Genomic DNA, 19,695 nt, shown 5'->3' with positions numbered 1-19,695 from the left:
GTGGGTGGGTGGATGGAGAAAGATAAGGAAAATAAACAAGTTAGTAATTGCTGTATTTAGATGGCTAGAATTTAAATATGTACACAGTGAGAAAGAAGAGGCTGGCCAAACAACTGGCTAACACACATTATAAACTGGGTGGTTCAAGCCCTGACTGCTAATTGGCTGACAGTTGTGGTATGTCAGACCATATACTGTACCACGGGTATGATAAAACATGTATTTTTACTGCTCTCAATATGTTTGTAACCAGTTTATAATAGCTTTAAGGCACCACGGCTAAGGGCTGTATCCAGGCATTCCAAGTTGTGTCGTACGTAAGAACAGACCTTAGCCATAGTGTAATGGCCATATACCACACCCCCTCGGGCCTTATTGCTTTAAGTAAGTGATAAGTCATGAGTTTATGTAGTGAATAAAATCTCTCTCTCTCTCTCTCCAGTTCTGTCCATCCACAAGCGTCCGGTGGCGGGTAACACAGACATCAGCTTCCCTATGAAGGGCTGGAAGGGGATGATGGACTGGGCCCGCAGCTCTGAGGACAGAGTTACTGTCTCCAAGAACATCCTCTCCACAGGCAAGCCAGGTGAGAGCACACACACAAAACACACATAAAACACACACACAGACACACACACAGACACACACATAAACAAAACTTTCATACAAAATGTGCATATGGAATTGCACTTGACATTTGCGAGCCTCCAGACTCTCAGCTGTGTGGAGACGTGGGGTTCCTCAGTCTCAGCCAATGAGATAGTTTGGCTCTCTCTGTGACATAAATCATTACTACGGCTACCATGCTAATGAGCTAGTCACTTGCTAATCAGAAGTCAACAGGAGCCAATCAGGGGCAATTAAGGCTAATCTCCTCCCCCACTGGTAGAAGTGTCTCCATGGCGGCAACAGCACATCAACAGTCACTCAAGCCTCTCACCTGCTGCTCTATACTGGGCATGGCTCACAGGGGGCCAAAATGGCTCCCCAATTGCACTGATTGAAATGTTTTTCCTCAGCCACCTCTCTGAAACTATCAGAGCAGTAAAGATGGGGGACATGCATTGGAACACATTTGACACACACACACACACACACACACACACACACACACACACACACACACACACACACACACACACACACACACACACACACACACACACACACACACACACACACACACACACACACACACACACACAACAGTGCAGGCACATTATATGAAGGGGTGTGCAAGATACTTCATGTCACACACACACAGACATGCATACACAAACTTTCCCTCTCTCTCGCTCGGTTCCTCCCTGATGCCCATGGGATGTCAGCTGCCTGGCCTGGAGCAGTATACTGCAGTACCCTCTGCATGCTGCCTGGCATAATTCTGTGCCCTCTCAGCACACATCCATACTGCCAGCCTGCCAGACACAGCGTGTTGGAGCGTGAGAGAGAGCTGAGGTCCTTTAGATAGAGGAACAGATGGACTTTGTGGGTTTCTGTCTGTGACACTGCAGCAGGAGACAGCTTCAGGCTCTGTCCTTCTCTTCTGGCCTTCAGCCCAGCAGTTTAGTTTAGCTGTGACACAGGTTGGACTAAAACTCATATTTTTCTGGGTTTTTCTGGGTGTGTTTTTTGTCTATTTTGCCAGTGCAGTCTGCCATCACGGCATGCCATGCCCAACCATGCTACCATGGCAACCATTTTTGTCGCATGAAATACATTGTTGTGTGACAGTGGAAAACGTTTCAGTGTCATCTGGCCTTTTGCATTTGGCTGTGTGTGTGTGTGTGTTTAAGTTTGTGTATGTGTAAACATGTTTATTCAGGTCTGTTTAAATGGCTACTTAGTGATTCTGAGTAAGTGTATATGTATAATGTAAGTGTGTTTGTGTGTGAGTGATGATGTCGTGTCTGTTTATAGATGGGTAGTTATGTAGGACAACTGCAGAGGTACAGAGCCAAGAGGACGGGAGGGAGACTGGCTGACCTGTATTCTCTCTCCTGCTGTCCTTCAGCACAAACCACTAAGACTAGAGCTGCAGGTTATCACACACACCTACACACACCACTGACACATTAACTTAAAAACATGTCACTCCTCCATCTCTCCCCCTCTCTCCCTTTTTTATTGGATTCTGACTGACCTGTCCCCCTCTCTCTCTCTCTCTCTCTCTCAATTCAATTCAATTCAAGGGGCTTTATTGGCATGGGAAACATGTGTTAACATTGCCAAAGCAAGTAAGGTATATAATATATAAAGTGAAATAAACAATAAAAATTAACAGTAGACATCACACATACAGAAGTTTCAAAACAATAAAGACATTACAAATGTCATATTATATATATATATATACAGTGTTTTTACAATGTGCAAATGGTAAAGGACACAAGATAAAATAAATAAGCATAGATATGTGTTGTATTTACAATGGTGCGTGTTCTTCACTGGTTGCCCTTTTCTCGTGGCAACAGGTCACAAATCTTGCTGCTCTGATGGCACACTGTGGAATTTCACCCAGTAGATATGGGAGTTTTTCAAAATTGGATTTGTTTTCGAATTCTTTGTGGATCTGTGTAATCTGAGGGAAATATGTCTCTCTAATATGGTCATACATTGGGCAGGAGGTTAGGAAGTGCAGCTCAGTTTCCACCTCATTTTGTGGGCAGTGAGCACATAGCCTGTCTCTCTCTCTCTCTCTCTCTCTCTCTCCTCTCTCCCTCCCTCCCTCTCTCTCTCTCTCTCCTCTCCCTCCCTCTCTCTCTATCTCTCTCTCTATCTATCTCTCTATCTCTCTATCTCCCTCTCCCCATCTCTCTTACCTTCTCTCTCTCCCTCTCTCTTTGAATTTAATTTCAATTTAAGGGGCTTTCTCTCTCTCTTTATTTCTCTCTCTCCCTATCTCTCTCTCTCTCCATCTCATTTGTGTCTATTTGTGTCTATTCGTGTGTGTGTTGGTCTGTGTTTGAACGGTCGGCACATGTCTGTGTTTTACTCCAGATGCAGATGACTTGTCAGCGTTTGTCACCGGGATCGTTCTCTACAGAAACCTGGGCAGCATCCTATCTTTACAGAGGTGAGAGTGGTTTACTGACATCTCTACTTACAATGCTTTCTCCTGGGGTGTGTCAAAGAAGTGTACTATAAAGGGAATGGGGTGCCATTTGGAATGCAGGCCAGCACAGAACGCATCCCAGAACCTCTTTTGATTGGTGGCTAATGGGATTTGAATGCTTCCACGTAGTTCCTTAGTCTCTTGTCTGTGACAAGGATGTCTGAAGGAGCTAGAATGAATAACATTTCAGAGAACTGCTTTATGCAGTTTTATCACACTCAACCCTCCCACATATTTCATTCACTGCAAACAGATGTATTTTGTAGCCCTTTCCTGCAGTCAAATGACCTAGTTGCCTCATAGGTTTACAAGTTCATAATTAATAAAAGTAATTTCAAAAACCCACTATGTCAAACGGTTTTGTTGTATTTCAGTCTTCTGTGATGTATTCAAAGTGTAATATTGGGATGCAAACTCAACATTTATTACATATCAACTCTATATCTGACATGGTACAGGTGTCTCTTTCTAAGCCCATAACCATGTGTGTGAGGTGTATACTTTAGTTACAAAGTAGATTTGTTTAACAAGAAACATTCTGTGTGACCCTGATTTAGCCCACTGCAGTAATTTTTATTTTACCTTTATTTAACCAGGCAAGTCAGTTAAGAACAAATTCTTATTTTCAATGACGGCCTAGGAACAGTGGGTTAACTGTCTGTTCAGGGCAGAACGACAGATATCTACCTTGTCAGTTCGGGGATTTGAACTTGCAACCTTTCGGTTACTAGTCCAACACTCTAACCACTAGGCTACCCTGCCCCCCAAAGGTTTTGTAACAGATTTCTCTTTCCATTCATTAAATTGCGGGCGCACAGTGCACTGTTGGGGTTGGGAAGCTGGAATTATTTGCAAGTGGACGAACGTGCGTTTGAAGTGATTGTTTGACAATCAGTTGAAAACATCATGACTGGTTGTTTTTATGCCACATTAATCAGAAATACATGTTAGAAGTGACATGACAAATCTTTACTGGGTCTAGGGCACAAGGCCCACAGAGGTCATATAGATCTATAGACCTATGTAATTCTATGATTATACCGAGGCTATAAAAAAATGTATTGTGCGCTGGCTTGGGTGTCCTGTACCGATAAGAAATTAAATCTACTTTCACCCCAGGGCGTGCGTATGGAAACCCCTCTTCTATTTTGTCTTTACCCAGGCCTAGTTAGTTATTTCTTCTTTCCTTTTCCACTCAGAATCTTTTTCCCCTTCAAGGAAATGTGATCAGTTTTAGACAGAGACTGGCTGACACAAGTGTTTATGTTGACTGATTGCATTCTGAGAAGCGAGAGGGAGAAAGAGTGAGGGGGAGAAAGAGTGAGTGGGAGAAAGAGTGAGGGGGAGAAAGAGTGAGTGGGAGAAAGAGTGAGGGGGAGAAAGAGTGAGTGGGAGAAAGAGTGAGTGGGAGAAAGAGTGAGGGGGAGAAAGAGTGAGGGGGAGAGGGAGAAAGAGTGAGGGGGGAGAGTGGGAGAAAGAGTGAGGGGAGAAAGAGTGAGTGGGAGAAAGAGTGAGGGGAGAAAGAGTGAGTGGGAGAAAGAGTGAGGGGAGTGGGAGAAAGAGTGAGGGGAGAAAGAGTGAGTGGGAGAAAGAGTGAGGGGGAGAGGGAGAAAGAGTGAGGGGGAGAGGGAGAAAGAGTGAGGGGGAGAGGGAGAAAGAGTGAGGGGGAGAAAGAGTGAGTGGGAGAAAGAGTGAGGGGGAGAAAGAGTGAGTGGGAGAGGGAGAAAGAGTGAGGGGGAGAGGGAGAAAGAGTGAGGGGGAGAAAGAGTGAGTGGGAGAAAGAGTGAGGGGGAGAGGGAGAAAGAGTGAGTGGGGAGAGTGAGGGAGAAAGAGTGAGTGGGAGAAAGAGAGGGAGAAAGAGTGGGAGGGGAGAGGGAGAAAGAGTGAGGGGAGAAAGAGTGAGTGGGAGAGGGAGAAAGAGTGAGGGGAGAGGGAGAAAGAGTGAGGGGGGAGAAAGAGTGAGTGGGAGAAAGAGTGAGGGGAGGGGAGAAAGAGTGAGGGGAGAGGGAGAAAGAGTGAGGGGGAGAAAGAGTGAGTGGGAGAAAGAGTGAGGGGGAGAGGGAGAAAGAGTGAGGGGGAGAGGGAGAAAGAGTGAGAGGGAGAAAGAGTGAGTGGGAGAAAGAGTGAGGGGGAGAAAGAGTGAGTGGGAGAAAGAGTGAGGGGGAGGGGGAGAAAGAGACAGAGGGAGAAGTTGCAGATGAGAGAGAGTAGGGGGGAGGAGGCAGAGTGTGGGGGCTGTGAAACATTGTCTATTTCAAATGGGACATGGGGTAAGTGCTGGGACATAAAACGGTGTCTTGAGGGACATGTGTGCTGAGAGATGGGAACATGTGTTGTAGGGACGGGGCAGTATTACTGCTGTGTTAGGGAGAGATGGGAACATGTGCTGTAGGGACGGGGCAGTATTACTGCTGTGTTAGGGAGAGATGGGAACATGTGTTGTAGGGACGGGGCAGTATTACTGCTGTGTTAGGGAGAGATGGGAACATGTGTTGTAGGGACGGGGCAGTATTACTGCTGTGTTAGGGAGAGATGGGAACATGTGCTGTAGGGACGGGGCAGTATTACTGCTGTGTTAGGGAGAGATGGGAACATGTGTTGTAGGGACGGGGCAGTATTACTGCTGTGTTAGGGAGAGATGGGAACATGTGTTGTAGGGACGGGGCAGTATTACTGCTGTGTTAGGGAGAGATGGGAACATGTGTTGTAGGGACGGGGCAGTATTACTGCTGTGTTAGGGAGAGATGGGAACATGTGCTGTAGGGACGGGGCAGTATTACTGCTGTGTTAGGGAGAGATGGGAACATGTGTTGTAGGGACGGGGCAGTATTACTGCTGTGTTAGGGAGAGATGGGAACATGTGTTGTAGGGACGGGGCAGTATTACTGCTGTGTTAGGGAGAGATGGGAACATGTGTTGTAGGGACGGGGCAGTATTACTGCTGTGTTAGGGAGAGATGGGAACATGTGTTGTAGGGACGGGGCAGTATTACTGCTGTGTTAGGGAGAGATGGGAACATGTGTTGTAGGGACGGGGCAGTATTACTGCTGTGTTAGGGAGAGATGGGAACGTGTTGTAGGGACGGGGCAGTATTACTGCTGTGTTAGGGAGAGATGGGAACATGTGTTGTAGGGACGGGGCAGTATTACTGCTGTGTTAGGGAGAGATGGGAACATGTGCTGTAGGGATGGGGCAGTATTACTGCAGGGAGGTTTGAGTTGGTTGAAGGGAACAGCGATTGACAACGATGACAATGATGTGCAGTTCCCATGTGATATTTCACCTGACCATGTGTGTTGTCCTATGCTGGTAACACCACTCTGTCCCTCCCTCCCTCCAGAAACAGCACCGTGCTCAACTCTAAGGTGGTGTCTGTGACCATCAAGCCCACCCCAGGATCCCTCTCTACCCCGGTGGAGGTCCAGTTCTCACACCTTTACAATGTAAGTGACCTTTCACATCTGACCCTCTGACCTGAGCAGTGACCTCAGTAGTAATTGACCCCTGTAGTGTAACAGAGTAGCCTTGACAAATCATGTGGATTATCCCATAAAAACACAAGGTACTGATATTTGAGAGCATTTCAAAATACTTATCATGCCTTTATCACTGAAAATCACTTTTAGCACTGAGAAAAGCACTAGACTATTTCATCAACCTCACAACTGGAGGTATATGAGAACATCTATAATCAGAGCATATGTCCATGGAGGTATATGGAGGTATATGAGAACATCTGTAATCAGAGCATATGTCCATGGAGGTATATGGAGGTATATGGAGGTATATGAGAACATCTGTAATCAGAGCATATGTCCATGGAGGTATATGGAGGTATATGGAGGTATATGAGAACATCTGTAATCAGAGCATATGTCCATGGAGGTATATGGAGGTATATGGAGGTATATGAGAACATCTGCAATCAGAGCATATGTCCATGGAGGTATATGGAGGTATATGGAGGTATATGAGAACATCTGTAATCAGAGCATATATCCATGGAGGTATATGGAGGTATATGGAGGTATATGAGAACATCTGCAATCAGAGCATATGTCCATGGAGGTATATGGAGGTATATGGAGGTATATGAGAACATCTGTAATCAGAGCATATGTCCATGGAGGTATATGGAGGTATATGAGAACATCTGTAATCAGAGCATATGTCCATGGCCACGGGAAGATTATTTTGTAATTGTGATTTTTCAGGGGGTGCTGCTGCACCCTCAGCACCCTGCGACCTGTGGCTGTGCATATGTCAACCATGTGACCGTTTCTCTCTCTGTCTGATCAGGGCACCACAAACCAGACCTGCATCTCCTGGGACGAGAGTGACACGTAAGGCCTTTGTCAATTTCTTTCTCTGGTGATACATCCATGTGCCTGCTGGGCTGCCTGGCTGCAGTGTGGAGCCTGGGGGTGGAACTGCCTGAATCAACTGAATTGTAGGACCTCTATGATCCTACCTGGCTCTGAAAACAGAAATAGAATTAGTAGAATGGACATCCTCATTCAAGTCAATTTACCATGATGCGTGGACTAGCAGCCAGGATGTAAAGTAAGTAGTGTACCCATAACCAGGAACTAAAGTCATTATATTTCTATGGTGGACCCGCCTGGCTACCTGGCTCTGAAACACCTGCTGGTGTGGACCTTCACAGTGAGGGATAGAACTCTGGGAGACGGCCTCACATCACCTCATCTCCCACGGTGACTGTGTGTTCCGTGGCTGTTCCCGCTCCACTCTTTCTCATCTTGACAAAGTGCCCATGACACACACTGACCCTGTAGAAAGGTGCTGAGTTTGTCAGACGGTTCCGGAGCTCCTCTCTGTGGGTGACGGGAGATGGGGCGGGGCTGACACTAACCCCCACGCTGCTAACACCGCGCCGACAGCGATGCAGGATGTAGAAAATGTAGTGTTGCTCACAGCTTTCTCTCCTGGGCACACGAACCAAGGCATCAACACAGAGGGATGAATGGAGAGTGCTTTGGGATCTCCTGAGTCGGACAAAGAGAGAGGGAGAGAGTGTATATATGTGTAGTAAGAGAGAGAGAGAGAGAGAGAGAGAGAGAGAGGGGGGGGGAGAGAGAGAGAGAGAGAGAGAGAGAGAGAGAGAGAGAGAGAGAGGGGGAGAGAGAGAGAGAGAGAGAAATGCATTGCACAGTTCAACTGAACAGCTAATGTGGGTCTAATTAACACACTCTTCATATGCCTCATACACTTAAAGTACCCATTTAGTTTTAAAACCCAAAACAGAGAGAGTGAGTGAGTGAGTGAGTGAGTGAGTGAGTGAGTGAGTGATAGAGAGAGTGAGTGAGTGAGTGAGTGAGTGAGTGATGAGTGAGTGAGTGAGTGATAGAGTGAGTGAGTGAGTGAGTGAGTGAGTGAGTGAGTGAGTGAGTGAGTGAGAGATAGAGAAGCTGTGTGCAAAGTGAGAGACAGAGAGAGAGAGTAGAAAGCACAATGTGCCCACGGCTTTATTGCAATGCAGGTTGGAGATTTGCATTTCGATAAGTGTGTACACTTGTGTTACTGAGACGAGGCATAGAACAGAGTGATCTTTTGCCATAAACAAAAGTTGGACCAGGGAAATGTAGACTGAGGGAGAGAAAGAACGACCGAACAATGAGGGAAGAGGAGGGATACAGGGTTGAGAGAAAGCAAGAGGGATGCGAGAGGATATAGGAAGATGGATAGAGAGGCAGAGCGAGAGAGAGGGAGAGAGAACAAAACAAAATCTAATCTAGCTTCACCCACCATGTTGGGGAGTGTGGGGAGAGAAGGGGGAGGTGAGGGAGGGGGGGGGGTGACATGTTCTAAAGCTAAATGTAAATCCATCTTGGACAGCAGCTATGATTCATGAGTTAATTTTAGGGGGAGAAATTGAAATGTGAGGCGTCCTTGTCATGGTGGTGTCTTGTTGATAAGGGCTGTGAGAGAGCGAGGCAAGCGGGTGTGAGACGGGTGGTCTTCTCTCCTAGGGCTCACACTTCGGTCTGGGGTGGGGTATCAATAACAACAGCAGTGTTGCCACCCTGGCCTGCATGTTGGCATTCAGTGTAATGAATCTTGCCCTGGAGGCAGCTCTGCAGAGAGGTCACTAGCTGGCACAGCCACAAAGTAATACAATCTGATTTTAAACCTAACTCTAACTTTAACTACACTGCTAACCCTAACCCTACCCTTATGTTTTAAGACCAAAAATCCCAAAATATATATATATATTACAATACAGCCAATTTTGACTTTGCAGTTGGCCCATCTAGTGGAAATTTCTCAGTTCTGCTTCAGGGCAAGATTCATAATAATAAACATCAACCTGCTCCTGACCTGCCCAGTTACCCTCCCTGCCTTATCTCTCCTCACCCACCTCCACTTCTTTATAAACCCACAATCTGATTTGTTCTCTTTACAGTTTGTTTCTTATTGAATTTAGCTTCCCCTGTTCTTTAATCTGTCTGTTGGTTTTAGTTAATACATCATTCATTATATGATTTCCAGCACTGGATGTTATAGCACCAGACTAAACCATTTCTGAAATAATGTCAAATATTTTCACCTGGGCTTGATTGAGCTTGTCTTGCTTAAAACTTCTTAGGGATATGCGGGACACCAGCCGACAACATCCGGTGAAATTGGAGGGCGCGCAATTCAAATAAATATTAGAAATATTAAACATTCATGAACATACAAGAAGGGGGTATATCATTTAAAACCTTAATTTCTTATTAATCTAACTGCGTTGTCCGAGTGTTTTCTATCCAATGCTACGAATTATATGCATTTCCTGGATTCTGGGCTTGAGTAACAGGCAGTTTACGTTGGGCATGTCAGTCAGGCGGAAATTCAGGAAACTAGACCCTATCCCTTAAATTGGAACCAATAGAAATGTCGGAAAAGTTGCCAACCCTGCCCATTTGGCTCTGTAGGTAGACTAGAGCAAACTCTAAGCTTATTTCAAATATTTCAAATAGTATTTTAACCCAGGGATGTCTGGGATGTTGTAGCGGTCAGGCAAGCCCTGCTGTCCCATTCATTCATGTGGTCCTGGCCTGTTGTTGGCAGGGACCGTTCACACATGCCGTGCTGCTGGACCGCCACCCAAATTATCCCATCAGACCGCGGTGAGGCCTGAGTGTGTGTGTGTGTGTGTGTGTGTGTGTGTGTGTGTGTGTGTGTGTGTGTGTGTGTGTGTGTGTGTGTGTGTGTGTGTGTGTGTGTGTGTGTGTGTGTGTGTGTGTGTGAGAGTGTGTGTGTGTTGCTGTGGCTTGCTGTGTGGTTGGGAGAGAGCCTAATCGTGTCATCCACAGAGACTCTGTGCTGAGTTACAATATTGGATTTCTGTTAGGGTGATGTGCTAATGTTAGCACTGAGCCTACTCCTGGGGCTTCAAGACTGTACTTCTCTCTCTCTCTCTCGCGCTCTTGCTCTCTCTCTCTCTCTCTCTCTCTCTCTCTCTCTCTCTCTCTCTCTCTCTCTCTCTGCTCATCATGGTTTTCACCCCTTAACACTCTCCAACCATATGCACCATGGGTAACCCTATCAGGGACTGCTATGAGGTGGCCCTGATGCACTGTGGGTGACCCTGTTGGAGGCCGTGGTGTGTTGTGATGAGATGTGTTTGGCCCTGAGGTACAGACCTGGGTTCAAATAGTACTGGGTTTCTTTCAAATGCTTCATCTGCTCTTGATTGAGCCTGCCTAGCGCAATGGAACCACTGGAATCATCAACACAGTGCAAACCCTGCCCAACAGGCTCTCCAGACTGAAGCAATTCACTGTTTCAAAGTATTGGAAAGAACACAACTACAATATGAACCCAGGTCTGCTGAAGCACAGTCCCAGGCTGTCACTGGTTTGTTGATTTGTTGGTTGGTTAAAACCCTGGGGGCTGCTGTGTGTTCCTGGTGCCACTAGCCCCAGAGACCTGCAGGAGACCATGTTCCCCCAGTCTTGATGAGTCCCTTTGGGGACCACTCTGTCTGGGAAGAGGATGTAAGGGCTCACTTGAGATGGATGGAGTGTGACATCATCAATGTGCCAACCAGCATCACTGTGCCATGGGAGAGAGAAACACACAACTCCCATGAAGACATGAGGAACCAACAACGATTGGGTCATTATCTGTGCACCTCCAGTCAGACCGATATGATGAGAGGACTAAAACTGAGTCTTTGTCAGGGTTTTAGAACAGCTGTGTTGTAACTTAGCCACTTGTGGAAGGTCTGATGTTGTAAACAACAATGAAATAGCTGCAGTCTGACATTTCAGCACCATGAATAGTGGGAAAATATGGTTTCTGATATTTGGAGTTCAGCACCACATTGTAGTGGACAGCGTATTGGCAATGCAACATATCTGGCCACTGAGAATACCCCATTAAATGAGGGAAGAGGCCTACAAGCAAGACGTCTAGAGGGGAAGGCTCCCATGAACTCCCCGCTAAGCTGTTCAGCAATATTGTTTTTGAATGTTAAAACTTTAGAATTGTTAGTAATGGACCTTAGCAAAAGTGGGTAAAAGTTTAGTAAATCCCATAAACAGTGAGTGACAAAGTGGTGTGGATTTAGCCTGGTCCATTTAGGGCAATTAAGACTTAGAACAACATGGTATCTGTAAAAGGTCAGTCAACACTCAGAATTCACTTCACCTTTATTTAACTAGGCAAGTCAGTTAAGAACAAATTCTCATTTTAAATGACGACCTACGAACAGTGGGTTAACTGCCTGTTGAGGGGAATAATGACAGATTTGTACCTTGTCAGCTCAGGGGTTTGAACTTGCAACCTTCCTGTCACTAGTCCAACACTCTAACCACTAGGCTACCCTGCCACCCTGGTTAGATGAATACGCTCAACTAAAGAATGGTTAACAAATATAACAGAGAAATGAACTACATATGTTTTAAAGTGCTTTCCTATTGGGTTAGACATGCAGTTATTGTTGATGTATTGTCCAGTATGCTACAACAAAGACCTAGACCAGGCCATCAAAAACATATTTACCTGTAAATGGAAGTTAGGATGGCATTATAGCCACATGAAGTACTGTAAAATGGGTTCTCACAATAAAACCTATTTACCTGTAAATGGAAGTTAGGATGGCATTATAGCCTCATGAAGTACTGTAAAATGGGTTCTCACAATAAAACCTATTTACCTGTAAATGGAAGTTAGGATGGCATTATAGCCACATGAAGTACTGTAAAATGGGTTCTCACAATAAAACATGTTTACCTGTAAATGGAAGTTAGGATGGCATTATAGCCACATGAAGTACTGTAAAATGGGTTCTCACAATAAAACCTATTTACCTGTAAATGGAAGTTAGGATGGCATTATAGCCACATGAAGTACTGTAAAATGGGTTCTCACAATAAAACATGTTTACCTGTAAATGGAAGTTAGGATGGCATTATAGCCACATGAAGTACTGTAAAATGGGTTCTCACAATAAAACCTATTTACCTGTAAATGGAAGTTAGGATGGCATTATAGCCACATGAAGTACTGTAAAATGGGTTCTCACAATAAAACATGTTTTCCAGCTGATTAATTGTATATTACGTACACAAATATAATCTCTTTAGCTTTTAAATTGTTCCACCAATAACGCAATCTAAATCTAGGGATAAATAATGAGATGTAATAATAACTTAGATTTGCATTATTATTAGTAGTATTGTTGTTATAACCCCCTTGCTATTGTTTGTTTTTGGGTCATTTCTGAATTCCAACTCTATATTGCAATAACCTGGCCAAGCAGAAACCTGAGCAGCACGGCGTCTGGCTCACAGATAACCTTTCATCCCCATTTTCACTGCGTTTTCTGCGCTCTTGCTCGCTAACCGTGGAGATTTAAAGGGGATTTGGAATTAAATAGCTGGTGTCTGTAACGTGGTGGGGGATTTGACTAGCTTTCACCCGTTTTTATTCACCGCAGCGCTCTCTCTCTTTTCCCGCAGCTCATCGCTGCTCGGATCGTGGTCTGCCAGGGGCTGCAGAGCCGTGCCTATCGACTCATTCAGCACCAAATGCGTGTGTGACAGACTCTCTACCTTCGCCATTTTAGCACGGCTAAATCCTGACATGGTAAGTCCGACAACTTCCTTCATTCTTTTACGTTAGGGTATCCGAATCGAGGTGCTTGTGTATGTATCTCACGGGTTTAGTGGAAAAGGGCGTCATTGCCATTCGGTATCAACAGCACCCTCGCGCGCGCCCGCCCTCTCTCTCTCTCCTCTCTCTTGCTTGCGACATGCAGATGCCATTCAGCAAGTGCTCTGTGTGTTCTCAAATAAATAATTTGGGCATCTTTCAAGTCGTCCCACCGAGCAGAAAAGGGAGATTTGTGTCGACATGACACATTTTAGCCGAGGTACATTCAGTTTATATATTCCAACTGAAAAATGAACGTGTTGACTATTGATTTGCACACATTACCTGCTGAATAAGAAATTGTTAGTCTATGTGAACAATTATTTTAGGGTTTTAGATTAGCTATTATTATAATCATGTTCAGAATCCTTGCATATTTCATGTGAACCCTGTCCAATATAACATAATAACATATTATTCCAGCATTTTGAGAAATGAAATAATATTTTCCTGCACGTCTCCATTGGAATGCTGCTATGCTCCATGCATGCTGCCTAAATATACTCAAATGATGCAATAACATATAATGGGGCTGAAATAACTGAATAAATCATAGATAATCACTATTTGATTCCAGCTGGAGATAAATAGGTGTGTTGATATGACAATATCTTTACCAAACCCTGCAGAATTCCAGTGATGGCTCAAACCGCTCAAATGTGGCCCAGTTTCTGAGGCGAGATGAAAAGCCCAGTACTGTCATTGTGAGGAAGTGTTCATTCAGAGCGATTCGTTATTATTAGACTGGAAACTGCCTCTGAAGCAGTTGTTCACTAGTTGCCCTGGTAACAGCATGGACGGGCACCAATGGCTCTTAAAGCTATAGAAGACCCTATACTAATTCACCACCACAGCCTTTGTGCTGTGTGGCCTAGATAGAGGGAAGGGAAGAACGCCTAGATAGAGGGAAGGGAAGAACGCCTAGATAGAGGGAAGGGAAGAACGCCTAGATAGAGGGAAGAGAAGAACGCCTAGATAGAGGGAAGGGAAGAACGCCTAGATAGAGGGAAGGGAAGAACGCCTAGATAGAGGGAAGGGAAGAACGCATATAGAGAGGGAAGGGAAGAACGCATAGATAGAGGGAAGGGAAGAACGCATAGATAGAGTGAAGGGAAGAACGCCTAGATAGAGGGAAGAGAAGAACGTCTAGATAGAGGGAAGGGTAGAACGGATAGATAGAGGGAAGAGAAGAACGCATAGATAGAGAGAAGGGAAGAACGCCTAGATAGAGGGAAGGGAAGAACGCCTAGATAGAGGGAAGGGAAGAACGCCTAGATAGAGGGAAGAACGCCTAGATAGAGGGAAGGGAAGAACGCCTAGATAGAGGGAAGGGAAGGACGCCTAGATAGAGGGAAGGGAAGAATGCCTAGATAGAGGGAAGAGAAGAACGCCTAGATAGAGGGAAGGGAAGAACGCCTTGATAGAGGGAAGAGAAGAACGCCTAGATAGAGGGAAGGGAAGAACGCCTAGATAGAGGGAAGGGAAGAACGTCTAGATAGAGGGAAGAGAAGAACGCCTAGATAGAGGGAAGGGAAGAACACCTTGATAGAGGGAAGAGAAGAACGCCTAGATAGAGGGAAGGGAAGAACATCTAGATAGAGGGAAGAGAAGAACGCCTAGATAGAGGGAAGGGAAGAACGCCTTGATAGAGGGAAGGGAAGAACGTCTAGATAGAGGGAATGGAAGAACGCCTAGATAGAGGGAAGGGAAGAACGCCTAGATAGAGGGAAGGTAAGAACGGATGGATGGATGAAGAGAGGGATGGAATACCATTCATTTACCCCTCCTGGGCCAAAATATTCAGACAGATGCGACATTTACTCGTTTCAGATATGCATGTGGTTTTTATATGGCGGTTCCAAAATGCTACATCAAAAGGAGGGGATAAGGATGAGAAAATGTGCACCTGCAAGCAACGGACAAGCTTGATTTGATGGGTCTTAGGAAAGCAAATAAACACGGCAGTCTTTCGCCCTGAGAATCTGCAGCTGTGTGTTTGATGTCCTGTATCTCTCTCTTCTCCCTCTCTCACACTCCCTCTGTCTTCCCCTCGTCCATCCTAGAGCTACGATTATTCAGCCAGGGGGGGATGATCTTGGAAATGTGTGTTTGTGTGTGTGTTTGTGCACCTCTGCAAGATGTTTACAGATCATCACTTGCGATACACACACAGAAGCAGTTGCTATCCTTATTACACACAGCTGCACACATGCATACATTTACACATACGACACACACCCACACACACACACACACACTGTTTATTTGGCGTGTGCCTGTGCGATGGGCAGCAGTCGTAGTAGCATCATGTGTTAATAGCACTCCGCAAGTGATTGCTGCTTCTCCCTGGCAGGACACAGTGTTATCCTCCCCCTCATTCCTCCTTCCATCTCTCTACCTCTATTCATCCCCCTCTCTACCTGGGCACTCAACAGGCCGTTTCACAGCAGTGTCGCAGTCTGGGGGCTTTTAGATGCCCTAAGGGAAGCATATTGTGGCAATTATATGAACCTGGTACTGTGCCAGGAGAGAAGGGCACTCCTTTTCCTCCCCCTTTCTCTCTTCCTCCCATTCCTCCCCTCCCTCTCTTTCATCTTCTCCCTCCCTTCTTCCCTCCTGCCATGCTAGTGGGGTTGTGAGACAGCCATGGATATTGAACTAGATAATTATTCCTGCAACAACACTTGCCACATACTGAATGGCGCATCCCCTCTCCTCTCCTCTGTCTGCAGCTAGCCTCATACAGCCCCAGAATGACAAACACCCAGTCTCTCACTGTCTCTCCTCTACCCCTTTATCCCATCTTCCTCTCCCTCCTGCTTAGTCATTTTCCCACATCCTTTTCCTCTGCTGCTTTCTCTGCCTCTCTCTCTCTCTCTCTCTCTCTCTCTCTCTCTCTCTCTCTCTCTCTCTCTCTCTCTCTTCTCTCCACATAGTAGGTCTCTGTCCCGCCCCTTTATCACTCACTCTCTTCATCTCTCCTCTCCTGTCTTCTGTAATGTTACCACGTTCAGTCAGTCCTACTCAGCTGCAGGCTGTAGAAGGAGAGAGAGAAATTCACTGCAGTCTTATCAAAAGGCTCAAACTTGAACCCAGCAGGCTTGTGTTTTTGGGAATAGGATGAATGAATGTGTGTGTGTGTGTGTGTGTGTGTTGTGTGTGTGTGTGTGTGTGTGTGAGAGAGAGAGACAGACAACTCTTTGTTAGAATGTCTCATGGGTTTGTGAGTACGCAGTTCACACACCTACAGACCTGCCTTTGAAAATGTAATCCATAGTAGACCTCTAGATAGTAAGACATAGATCAACTAACTCAGCAGAACCACAGAACAGCTGTGTGTTTCCCAGTATATCAGAGAGATGTACCTCATGCTGTAGCTACACCACGACTCATTCATTGATTCATGTTCATTTAGAAGCTATCCTACTTGGGTTTGAGTCACATACATTCAGATACAGAGTTCAGTGAAATGTCTTAATCAAAGCCTGTTAGTCTGACTCTACAAACTAGACACACCCAGGCTAGGTATCATTGAACTACCAGTTTCCATGGTGATTTCCAGAAAGTTGGTGTTGGACAGCTGTTGTTAACATGATGATACTGTATGTATACCTGTATATCTGCATTGATACAGGACAGCAACCAACAAATCAAGAACACAATTTAGCCATTGAGAGACTTACAGTTGAAGTGGGAAGGTTACATACACCTCAGCCAAATACATTTAAACTCAGTCTTTCACATTTCCTGACATTTAATCCTAGTAAAAATTCCCTGTTTTAGGTCAGTTAGGATCACCATTTTATTTTAAGAATGTGACATGTCAGAATAGTAGTAGAGATAATGATTTATTTCAGCTTTTATTTATTTCATCACATTTCCAGTGGGTCAGAAGTTTACATACACTCAATTAGTATTTGGTAGCATTTACCTTTAAATTGTTTAACTTGGGTCAAACGTTTCGGGTAGCCTTCCACTAGCTTCCCACAATAAGTTGGGTGAATTTTGGCCAATTCCTCCTAACAGAGCTGGTGTAACTGAGGCCGGTTTGTAGGCCTCCTTGCTCGCACACACTTTTTCAGTTCTGCCCACAAATGTTCTATGGGATTGAGGTCAGGGCTTTGTGATGGCCATTCCAATACCTTGACTTTGTTGTCCTTAAGCCATTTTTCCACAACTTTGGAAGTATGCTTGGGGTCATTGTCTATTTGGAAGATCCATTTGCGACCAAGCTTTAACTTTCTGACTGATGTCTTGAGATGTTGCTTTAATATATCCACATAATTTTCTTGCCTCATGATGCCATCTATTTTGTGAAGTGCACTAGTCCCTCCTGCAGCAAAGCACCCCCACAACATGATGCTGCCACCCACGTGCTTCATGGTTGGGACGTTGTTCTTTGGCTTGCAAGCCTCCCGATTTTTCTCCAAAGATAACGATGGTCATTATGGCCAAACAGTTCTTTTTTTGATTCATCAGACCAGAGGACATTTCTCCAAAAAGTATGATATTTGTCCACAAATGCAGTTGCAAACCGTAGTCTGTCTTTTTTATGGCGGTTTTGGAGCAGTGTCTTCTTCCTTGCTGAGTGGCCTTTCAGGTTATGTCGATATAGTACTAATTGTACTGTGGATATAGATACTTTTGTACCTGTTTCCTCCAACAACTTCACAAGGTCCTTTGCTGTTGTTCTGGGATTGATTTGCACTTTTCGCACAAAAGTACGTTCATCTCTAGGAGACAGAATGTGTCTCCTTCCTGAGCAGTATGACGGCTGCGTGGTCCCATGGTGTTTATACTAGCGTACTATTGTTTGTACAGATGAACGTTGTACCTTCAGGCTTTTGGAAATTGCTCCCAAGGATGAACCAGACTTGTGGAGGTAAAAAAAAACTATTCTGAGGTCTTGGCTGATTTCTTTTGATTTTCCCATGATGTCACTGAGTATGAAGGCAGGCCTCGAAATACATCCACAGGTACACCTCCAATTCACTCAAATGATGTCAATTAGCCTATCAGAAGCTTCTAAAGCCATGGCATCATTTTCTGGAATTTTCCAAGCTGTTTAAAGGCACAGTCAACGTAGTGTATGTAAACTTCTGACCCACTGGAATTGTGATACAATGAATTCTAAGTGAAATAATCCATCTGTTAACAATTGTTGGAAAAATGACTTGTGTCATGCACAAAGTAGATGTCCTAACCGACTTACCAAAACTTATTTTGTTCACAAGAAATGTGTGGAGTGGTTGAAAAATGACTTGTGAAAAATGACAACTGTATAAGCACCCTATCTGAAGGCAGTTTTAGGTCAACTCTGGGATAGTGTAGCCTCTTCCGGATGGGAAGTCTCTGTCTCTCTCACTAGGTGATTGCACTGTACGCAATTCACATCCCAGCTCTGCCATTAGTGGAGACAGAGAGGGCTGTAAAAGTTACTCGGTCTCGGCGGACATTGTTCCATTCGGCTGCACTCGTAATCTTTTTCCTTCAGACAGAGAGAGAGAGGGGAACTCACCGCAGTGCAGATTAATCAAAGGATTTAATTCACTTGGCCCTCTAGCACACATCAAACCTGGAAACAAGACAGACTATAAACTCCAATTATCTTCTGCTTGAGGGTGGAATGCCCAACCATAGAATAGACGCCCCTCCTCTTCTCCCTCCATATCCCTGTTATAAGACTGGTGCTCTCCCTTCCACCTGCTTCTCACCTCTCGCTACCCCAACACAACCTCAACCCCCCCGGAACCCCAACCCTCCATCCCTATCCCTTTCCATCAGACCCATTCACCTACATCCACCCCCCAACACCACCTCTAACAAACTTTAGCAAAGACAGCTGCCCTTAGAACATGTTTCCTTTTGGAACACATGACATGTTTAATCAAGCTAGTCTTCTAGAGTAAGCAGACTTCATTAAGCAACACTCCTGAACATGGGCTTCTTGAACATCCTCTAGTCTACAGGTCACACCCACATGTTGGATATGGCTCGCTGTTAGCACTGAGTAGAGCACATAATGGTATATTGAGGAACCCAGTCAACACACACGCCTGGCCTGCATTGGGAGAGTGGCATGCCCAGGATGACATGCATGGGAGCCTGCAGGCTGCACTGCTCCCTCAGATAGATACACTGTCTGCCAGCTAGATGCTTTCACTCTGTTCAGCCCTAAGCAGGGAACACTCGTCAGTCAGTGCTGCTAAGCATGTATGAGTCAAGTCTGGCAATTGTGTCAGAAATGCACACACACACACGCACGCACTCTCTTAAACACACATACACACACCGGTGAGATGCATAAAGCAGACGCAGGGTCAGTGGGTTGCTGCAGCCTTCCTTCCCTCACTGCTGCTGCTGCCACGCTACCGTACCGACATCCTGCATCACCATGGCAACTAAGATAATGGCTG

At 45.2% G+C, this 19,695-nt stretch overlaps 1 protein-coding gene across 1 annotated transcript in view; it reads left to right on the top strand.

The window, feature by feature from the left end:
• LOC135522061 (adhesion G protein-coupled receptor B1-like) overlaps positions 1–19,695 on the top strand; it is a 73,783-nt gene that overhangs the window by 37,025 nt on the left and 17,063 nt on the right. The window contains exons 13-17 of the mRNA XM_064947977.1: positions 443–586; positions 3,001–3,076; positions 6,456–6,558; positions 7,415–7,458; positions 13,087–13,213. Of these exons, the coding sequence (XP_064804049.1) occupies positions 443–586; positions 3,001–3,076; positions 6,456–6,558; positions 7,415–7,458; positions 13,087–13,213 (494 nt within the window). The remainder of the gene's footprint in view (positions 1–442; positions 587–3,000; positions 3,077–6,455; positions 6,559–7,414; positions 7,459–13,086; positions 13,214–19,695) is intronic.

The sequence above is a fragment of the Oncorhynchus masou genome, chromosome 30 (assembly GCF_036934945.1).
Source record: "Oncorhynchus masou masou isolate Uvic2021 chromosome 30, UVic_Omas_1.1, whole genome shotgun sequence".
Taxonomy (NCBI): Eukaryota; Metazoa; Chordata; class Actinopteri; order Salmoniformes; family Salmonidae; genus Oncorhynchus; species Oncorhynchus masou.
The sequence above is the reverse complement of the archived record's forward strand: the minus strand, read 5'-3'. Positions and strand labels throughout refer to the sequence as shown.